Source organism: Nymphaea colorata, chromosome 12 (assembly GCF_008831285.2).
Source record: "Nymphaea colorata isolate Beijing-Zhang1983 chromosome 12, ASM883128v2, whole genome shotgun sequence".
Classification (NCBI taxonomy): domain Eukaryota; kingdom Viridiplantae; phylum Streptophyta; class Magnoliopsida; order Nymphaeales; family Nymphaeaceae; genus Nymphaea; species Nymphaea colorata.
Window position 1 is genome coordinate 7,464,345 of NC_045149.1, and position 9,741 is coordinate 7,474,085.

At 36.9% G+C, this 9,741-nt stretch overlaps 1 protein-coding gene across 2 annotated transcripts in view; it reads left to right on the forward strand.

The window, feature by feature from the left end:
* The window catches only part of LOC116265539 (protein ENHANCED DISEASE RESISTANCE 2-like), a 36,746-nt gene extending 27,780 nt beyond the window's left edge, over positions 1-8,966 (forward strand). For both annotated transcript variants that reach the window (XM_031646215.2, XM_031646214.2), the window contains exons 15-24: positions 3,054-3,280; positions 3,351-3,390; positions 3,498-3,527; positions 3,635-3,789; positions 3,868-3,969; positions 6,900-6,944; positions 7,499-7,639; positions 7,724-7,819; positions 7,896-7,997; positions 8,571-8,966. In XM_031646215.2, coding sequence (XP_031502075.1) covers positions 3,054-3,280; positions 3,351-3,390; positions 3,498-3,527; positions 3,635-3,789; positions 3,868-3,969; positions 6,900-6,944; positions 7,499-7,639; positions 7,724-7,819; positions 7,896-7,997; positions 8,571-8,687 — 1,055 coding nt within the window. In that variant the 3' untranslated portion in view covers positions 8,688-8,966. The remainder of the gene's footprint in view (positions 1-3,053; positions 3,281-3,350; positions 3,391-3,497; positions 3,528-3,634; positions 3,790-3,867; positions 3,970-6,899; positions 6,945-7,498; positions 7,640-7,723; positions 7,820-7,895; positions 7,998-8,570) is intronic.
* The last annotated feature ends 775 nt before the right edge of the window (positions 8,967-9,741 follow it).

The following is a 9,741-nucleotide window of genomic DNA, read 5'->3' on the forward strand; positions in this document are numbered from 1 at the left end:
TTCATTGGTTTCCTTTTCCTTATTGTTTTTTTCTTTTGTATTCCGTGTTTGATATCAATGATTTCAATGGGACATTATCATTGTTTGTGATACTGCAAATCATTTTCAATGGCTGATAGGTGTCCTGGAAGGGAACTTCGTGGGGCAGGGAACTGTTAACATACTTTTTTGGGGGTATACAAATAGATTAAAATGGGAGATTGATTTTTTCCCCCATAGTAAATATGCATGCATACACAGAAATACGTGATATATGTGTGGTCTGAATGTAACTACTGCAGCACCATACGCATTTTTTTGGGAAAAAAACACATTCAACATAAAAAGGGGAAAACGAAGAAATCATGAAAATTATGCATGTTTTAAAAAAATGTGAAAATAAATTCAACATGTTATTATTGCAAATTTTTGCATCGTTTATTCCTGTTACTGCAGCAGTTGACGGAAAGGGTAAGCTAACAATTAAAGATACTTTTAAGAATGAATTTTCACACATGGAGATTTTTTCCCAAGAAAAGGCAAAGTGGGTTAAATAGTGGTCAAGGAAGGGCAATCTTGAAAATGTGATTCCTTTGTCATAGCAGAAAAGGAACCAAAAGAAATGTTTAGGGCTTTTAGCCCTTTCATTTGCGTCATCATTTTTATCATTCTATTTTATCTAGTTACTTTTTTGTCTTCTTATTTGTCTCTCGTGATTTTTTTCTCCTAATTTTATTTTTTTTTTAAATTTTTTTAGAATTGCTGATATTTTCTCAACAAAAAGACCTTTGCCAAAAATTCTGGAGAGAAACCTAAGAAGGATTTTTTTGTGGCTATGGTACACATATAATTCCTTTTATTTTCATTTTTCTCTGTTTTTTTATTTTATTATTTTCAAAATGGATATCTATAGCATTATATACATGACTAAAGGGCTAGCTGTGATGCTGCACAACAAGTCGCCAAAACTTGGCTCCTTTATAAATGAGTCAAGTTCGAGTTGAAATGTATGTTGTAATTGTTAAATGAGTCAAGTTCAAGTTGTAAGAACTCAACTTGGCTCGACTACATAATGAATGTTGAATTATAATGAGAGAATAGTTAAACGAGTAGCAACTAAGCGAGTTAAAAGAAACAAGACATACTTAACAAAAATGAGTTAAATATGTCGAGTTCTAGCTTGAACTTTGAGCTTGATCTTGTTCTATTGAGCTCAATTTGAGTTGGGGCTTGAGCTTTTTTGAGTCGATTCAAGTTGAGCTCGAGCTGGCCCAGCTCAAGCTCGACTCGGCTCTTGTGCAGCCCTAGCTAGCTAACAGCTAGTTGAAAGGCTAGAAACCTATGTACTTTTATGTTTCTCTAAGTATTTGTTTGATGAAATCATATCTGTGATCTTCTCTTTTATGTGCCTTGGTGCATGACTTAATCTTGCTCTTGTGTTGCTCTTACAAGCCTTGTTATTGTGTATTAGCTTCATTCAGATTGCTGATGTAGTCTGAGGTCCTTGATGGTTCTCGTTTTCTACTTGTACATGCTAAACTTATTATGTATATTTGGCTTGAAAGATAATAGGCTATGTTGTAAAGGGGCCGGGGCTCTGCCTGGCCCAGGCAGAGCCTAGCTCCTAGGCGGGCCTAGGCAAAAAAGGCGACCAATCTTTCTTTTTTAATTTTTTTTTTTAGTTAGGTTAATATGTCAAGTTGTTTTGACTAACTATTACTAATATTTGAAATGTGGATAGTAATACAACAAATATAATAAACTTAAACAATAAAAAATTAGTTGTCGTCTTCATTGAATATGCAAAATCAATAGAAGAAGTTTAAAATTACTCATTAAATGTAATCTAATACAAGTAACCAAAAAAAAAAAAACTGAATCTAATCTCTAAAAATCTCTAAAAGAAGGAATGTAAATCCATAGGAAGGCTTTAATCCAACTGTACTTAAAGAAAGACATAATATAATAAAAAATAATAACAGTACATAGTAGTATCATATAAGTACATAACAATAACAATGCATATAAGTACATAACCATACTAACATATACATATAACAGGTATCACAATATTACATATTATATGACAGGCTAACAGTTTATACATATAATAGGTTGATGCAATACCATATAACAGGCATAACTGACTGTACATAACAATATCATACATATAACATGTATTACAATGTATATAACGGGAATAACAAATCGTTTTAAAATACAATTTAACATAATATTATATACATATTAGTTTATAACAGGTATAACAAAGTAACAATACATATAACTATATGATATGGGTATGTAACATAACCATATTAATGCATACATATAACCGGTATGAGGTATCACAATACAATACTATATAACAGACCAACTGACTAACAATATATACATATAATAGTGCACATATAACAGCATAATCAACATAACAATACTTGAAAATATGTAATCAATAGTATACTCAATAAAGTACATAACAATATATGCTCACTTAAGAAACTTTAATTGAAAGGGAAGGTGACTTCACTTTCTAATGGACTAGGCATGTTGGTGCTTAGGCCAGCCTAGGCGTCAACACATATCCCATCGCTCAAGTGGTGGAGTTAGGCGACGGGTGTGGACTCATGCTTAGTCCATGCTTAGGCGAGGACTTAACAATGTAGATAAAAAGCCTGTTTAGATTCCAGTAACCATTGACTTGAGTCGAGCAAAATCATGAATGCAACATTCCTCTTGGCATCTTAGAGTCTTGCAGAAGTTGGTTGTTCCTCTTGGACCCTGATTTTAGTTTGTCCACAATTGGTTTATCCAGTTAATGAAGTTCCATCATTTGTGAAAGGGGTTTCAGGACTAGTTATGTGAACGTTGCTGAATGAATTTTGATGTAGACTGGAAGCTTTTGTTCATGGCTTAGTCTGTAAGCAAATCGATGTAGTGGTCTCTCCTACACCATGTTTGCCTGCATATTTAGATATGGATGAGCATGCAAATATGGACACCCCAAGTTCAGTCACAAGCTGTGGTCAACACATTGATTCTTAGGTTTAAGAATTTGTTCTCCACTTCTTCAGGCTTGCGCGAATGGTTCTGTCAAACAGAAGAAAACCATACAGTTTCAAGAATCCCAGTGATAGCAAGCATGCAATCTAGTTCATCTTCTAAGAAAGGACAGAAACAGAGAGGGGCCTCCCACCGTCCTACTGCATCACTGGATCAAGTGCCTGGGGCAGGCCCGGATATGGGACAGCTCGATGAAGATTCTGAGGAAGATGAGGATTTTCAATTTGCTGAGACAGAGGTGCAATATGACTGTTATACTTTTCATTCGCATGCATGGTCACATGTCTGAAAGATTTCTTCTAATACAGGTCGGTGAAGCTAGTGTTGAAAATGAAGTCAAACAAACAGGTATTTCTTGTTACCTGTATTTTCTTTATTGCTTTTCATTACCACTTAAAACTTCGTGCTAGATGATGTTGTTGCTATCTGCTTACAAATTTGTTCTTGAATTGAAGCTGTTGTTGAAAATGAAGCAAAAAAAACAGGTATTTCTTTGTGCCTGTATTTTCTTTATTGCTTTCCATTACCACTTGAAAATTCATGCTATATGATGTTGTTGCTAGCTGCTTACAAATTTGTCCTTGAAATAAAGTGGATGAGGGGACGACTGAGCAGATTGATTTATCCTTGTTTACTGGCAATCTGCGTCGAGTTGATGTTGGTGATGGTAGTCGTGACTGTTGGCAAATATGTGCCAGCAACAACTTCTTTGTCCGGAGCAAACATTTTCTTTTCGATAAAAGAAAGGTTAGCTCTGGCTTCTAATTCACACATGGAATATTCCTTTCATGATGGTTCACATTCCACATTATGGATTGTCTATAGGTCCCTGCTGGTAAGCCAATAATGGAGCTTGTTGCAGTGGACTGGTTCAAGGATGCCAAACGCATGGACCATGTTGCAAGGCGTCAGGGCTGTGCAGTACAGGTAAATGTTTCATTTTTTTTATCATTTTCTTTCATTGATACGCTTTATCCATGTCCTGCACCACTTGGTTCGTGTTTGGCTTATAACTGAACTGGTGGAGCTTGGATGGATGGACATTTAGGAACTTTCACTTGGCTAAACTGTTATCATCTGTGGGTTCCCGTCTAGGTGCTAGGCCTTTTATCTGTCTTTCTTTCGTTGCTTGCTGCCCTTGAGGGTTGTTTGACAGACAGGACGTGTTGTGAGTGTCTTATGAATCTTCCCAAAAGATTGGGGCAATAGTAGTGACTATTCTTCCATGTACTTGCCTCAATCTTTGGGGCAGATGCATAGGACATTCACAAAGTATTCCTGCTACCAAACAATCTCTTAGTGTCCATTTTTCTTCTTGAACTGAATGAGAGTTGGTGAGTAAAGTCAGTGTTGCAAAAACGATTTGTCAACCGAATTGGTAGAACTGCAGAATCATCTAAAAGTACTACAAAAAATCATTTCCAAAAAAAAAAAAACATAAAAACGCGTAAAATAATTAAAAATAAAATATATTAAAATACATTAAAAAAATACATAAAAGGCGAAACATAACATTCTTGAATAGGCCAATGCATTGAGTTGTGCTGGTTTGATTTCGATCAGCTGATTCAGGCCAATTCTGATAACACTGTGTAAAGTAGGTGATGTTGACCATTTAAGGCTACTATTGAAGATTCAGTAGAATACTACTGAAGATACTAATAGAAAGGTCAGGTTACTGTTTTTCAAATTCTTTTCTTGATTTTAGTTTGTAAGTCTTGTCCCTTTATGTTCTCTATCTCTGGCCGCATGTTTACCCCATCTTGGCACATTTGCTTGCACAAACTTTTAAAACACTACTGTTGATGGCTTATTATTTTGTGGAAAGATTGCTTTATAATTCTGAAAAGATGTTGCTCTATCCCTTATACCTTACTAGCTATTATGTTATTACCCAGTTGATTATATCAAGGTTCATATATTCTATTTCTTTTATCTACATCATAATCAACTACCAAGTACTGAAGCCTGGTTGTGCCTTCTATTAGTGCGCTGTGACTGCATTCAGATGTAACACCATGGAGGCTCTCCCTCTTAATAGCCTGGAAACATATCAATAAGAACAGAAAATAGCAAAAGTTGGTTAATCTCTTACATCATCCTTTTTGTCTGTCATGTCATGAACTATAATTTGAGTTACTGATGCAGGGAATAGAGTTCTTCATTCCAATCCCCACCGGAAAAACACTAGCAACACACGAATAAGAGGAAAACACAAAAAGTGAAGGGAAACTCAATGACAATAAAAGATTAGGGCTTCTTTATCAACAATTAGCCAAAACTAAGAGGCTTAAGCCCTAGATCCGAATTGGATCTCAAGCCCTAGATCCGAATTGGATCTCAGACCCACTACACAAAAAAGTCCAAATCCTAAAAAATATCAATGTCAAATAATTCCAAATCCAAAGCCTAAATAGATCTGAAATCTGGGACCTTAACGCTACACTGTGTCAATTTCTCCGGTTTGAAGCATTTGGTTTCTTATGAATGAGGTGTGCTACTGGTGATGTGGATGTCCTGTGATAGAGTGATAGGTGCATAAACGTCTCCATCTAGCGAAGATAGGATTGAGATAAAATCCATGACTAGAGATGCATCGCCTACATGAGTATCCTATTATGGGACTGATGTCGCCAAGGCTCTCCTAGGTATATGACTGGCCTGAGTTCACTGTAAGTCCGATGTTTCATTTGAATCATAATAGGACAACAAATCGATCAAATAAACCATGAAAACCTCTATAAATCAGTCCAACAAGACTTGACACCTTATCAGATTTATTCTCTCTAACGGAACTAGACTCCCTACTAGGTAGCAGAACAACCTTTTTCCCCTTAAATTTGAAAGTATAAGTGTTTCCAGCAGTGTTGTACGTATCGTACGATACGTATCATATTGTTTACAAAATACGATACGATACAACCCCTGTATCGTAAATAGGGGTGTATCGTGCCTTTATCGTACGATACGTACGATACAGGCCCCCGTATCGTACGATACGGTGCGATACACCTTGTATCGTACGATACGGGCTGATTTTAAAAAAGAGGGGCTCGAATCTCCCTTTTTCGAGTTTTCTTTATAAAAACCTGCTCCTTCTTCATTTCTAACCTAGAGATTGTGCCGCCGTGGAGGGAAATAATCAATTTCCATGGTTCCACCGTTAAGTCATCAATTTTCACCATGAAATCATCGATTAAACCATAGATTTGTGCGTGGGTGGCTGATTCCTGTTGGGAGGAAAGGTTTTTTTTTTTTTAAATCATGAAGATGAAGATGAATCATTCAGCTGCACAGTATTTTTTTTCTTTAAAAAGAAATGATGCAGCAACTGAAAAAGTTAAAAAAAATAAGAATTGTCTAACATTCCTAACTTTGTAATTGTTTCATGTACAAACTACAAAGCGTCCACGATCAGCTTCATTAGGCCATTTCTTTGACTTCAACCCTGCAGATATTGAAGAATTAAGCCTGGTCATAGAACCTGGAGATCTTAGTTTGAGACTGGGCACTATATGTGTACTTGTTTCCTTCAAACTAGCTTTCCAAGGCCAGCCATGTCCAACACTGTACTCATGTTGACACCAAGCTTCATGTCAATGTCCATCCAATGTCCATGCACCATAGGGCTACATCAATGACAATTAATTATAATAATTTGTACATTAATGACTATGATTATCTTGTATACGTTCACATGCTACTAGTCTATTGTCTGGTTGAAACTTGCGCTAAGTTGGATTTCATATGCTCTGTGTTTCCCTTAAATAAGGCCTTGTGTTAGTGCCATTTGCATCATGGTGAAGCACACGAATCTGATAAGATGCTGTCTTATTTTTTGTTTGTCACTGGTTCAGGTTGCATCAGAGAAAGGGCTTTTCTCATTGGCTATAAATCTTCAAGTAAGCTGCAGATATAATTTTTTAAGTCCATTTCTTTCATAAATATAATTCATGTCATTTTATGTATATTACAGTGCTTTTTCGTGTGTCTGTTGTATATACTGTCTTTTCCCCACTTGTTTCAGTTGCTACTATATGGTTCTTAATGAGTGACTTTGTTATACACAGGTTTTACCTGTGCCATGTGCCACAAGTCTGTCAAAAATGTAGTTCCTTGTTTCACACACTCTGGAACTTGGTTATTTCCGCCAGGCAGCTTACTAAACTTGTGTCATAGATGTCATACCCAAGATTGGTAGCTGGCACAGTATCGAAGGGTCTTTGCCCTCAGTTTAACCTATTTTGTCCATCTTATGAGCCACTTATTATTATTATTATTATTATTTTATAGATCTGAGATTGCTGATGGATTTAACATCGTTTATATATTGGAAAACACTTGGCCTAATTCTCCCCTGAACATTTTTTTCTTATGGAGAAGTTTGATGCAATATAGACCTCTATAATATAAATAATACTACGTTCTCATAAATAATGATTTGGTTTTACCCCAGGTTCCGGGTCCAACACATTACAGTATGGTCTTCTATTTTGTGACAGCACGACTTATACCTGGTTCCCTGTTGCAACTATTTGTTGATGGTGATGATGAGTTCAGGAATACGAGATTGAAACTTATTCCTTATGTGCCTAAGGTTTCAATCTTTCATTACTTACTACTTACTAGATAGGACTTCTATTTGCTTAGTGAAGTTACTTTCTTCTTTTCTTTTGTACAGGGTTCATGGATTGTGCGTCAAAGTGTTGGAAGCACCCCATGCTTGTTGGGAAAAGCAGTAGATTGTAATTATATTCGGAGACCTAAATACCTGGAAGTGAGTAAAAAAATGAATTTTCTTTTGATTAAAATGATTGTAGTTAGATGTTGGCATGACAAGTGTTCATCTGCAGATAGATGTAGACATTGGCTCTTCCACGGTTGCAAATGGAGTACTAGGGCTTGTATGTGGTGTTATTACTACTCTGGTGGTGGACATGGCATTTCTTATCCAGGTATAAACAGACTTCTTTGTCTTTCTTGAATATGTGCATGTGGAGGTGGATGGGTTGGGAAGGGAAGAGACTTGTTGTTGTTATTACAAATGCTGGTACATACAGCGGAGGTGGTAAGTTGATGGTAAGAGGGGAAGGTAAAGGGTGTCCAGTTGAAGACCTTAGATGAAGTCTCAAGCATGGAGCTTTTCCCATGGTATTGTCCTCATAGGGCTTGGTGGTTTGGGGCCCACCCTTATCATTAAAAAAAGGAGGAAGTACTGGTACTAGGCCTTCTCCTTGAAACTGTAATGTCATTTTGTAGGGCAATTTAGCATTCTAAAATCTGCAGAATCAGATGACATTGAAATGGTGGCCCAAGTGGTTTCTTTTGGCCCCTCACACCCTCATTTTCTTTCAGAAGGGGGAGTTGGTGTCTGACCCTTGTTCTACCATGTTTGTTGATGAATGCATCCTTCCCACTTTGTCTGGAATGGAGCTGTTATAGTAGAGCATTTTAAATTAGTAAATATACTCTTTATATGGGATACAATTTAAGTATGAACTGCCAATTGTCCTTTCGTATATTTTCAGGGGAACACAGTAGATGAGCTGCCAGAGCGTCTTATTGGCGCAGTCCGTGTCTCACATGTAGAGTTATCATCTGCTATCAACCCAGCACTTGATGAACTTCAACCAACTGAATCGTAGCTTGTGGCATTGTTCAGAGGTTCTACCTAGAGCACCACTATCTGTTGACTTTCTGCTTCCTCATCATGTAAACTTGCATTCTGCAATCAGTTGCAAGTCATTGTAGATCATCAGTTGACTGTGATTTATGGAAAATGATCTCTGTATTTCTCAAGCACGGCATTTATACTAGAATAGCAAGAAAATTGTGTAGCATGTATTGTTCTGTTCAGATTGGCCTTCATGTTACGAGTTCCTTCTATTGAAAGGGGAAAAAGGAAAAATCTATTGCTGATGCCATTTTACTAAGTAGGAGGGGTTGGCCTTTACATTATCTTGTCTGTCTAGATACCATTGTCCAGTGGTTCTAATGAGGATCTCAAGGAGAACAGAAAAAAGGCAAATCTGATTTTTGGCATATCTTTGTTCATTCAAACATTTATGTTTATGTTGCCAATTGGGTAATATAACCAAGGTTGGAACTTTCTGATAGCTGAGCTCACTTGTGGGCTTTATAGTTGAAACTGTGGAGTATGTCAAATTGGGGACATCACATGCTGCCTTCACTACCATCTATGCGGAGCTTCGATGTCATCTTACGCAGGACGACCAATGCAACTTCAAAAAGAGTCCAACAGCATGCGAAACGTCTTCTGGATTAACCAACCAGAAACAAATATCTAAGCAATCAACCCTGCCTTAATGAGATTGCCCATCACTTTTTTCTATTCGCCCTGTTCTGGTTGAAAAGGCGCCAGATGTCTTCTGAATGCTCTCAACTGCCAGATATTGAAGATTTGAAGAGTGAGTGTGGATACACATTGAAAAAAAAAAGTGTCTCAGAAGCAACACGCCGTTTTGCTTCCGAAACCACGTTTCATGAGCGTTTGGGTACCGGCAAAAATAGGTTTCACTTTAAGACCAAGTTTCGTGAAAACGTCGATTGCGTTCAGGTTTCACATAACCTGGTTTGGGTTGGGTGGAAATATTTACAAATGCTTTGTCTAGATGTTAGTTTTATAAGGACTTGCTTAAGTACATCATGAAGTAGTAAGCAAATAATCAATACAACCGG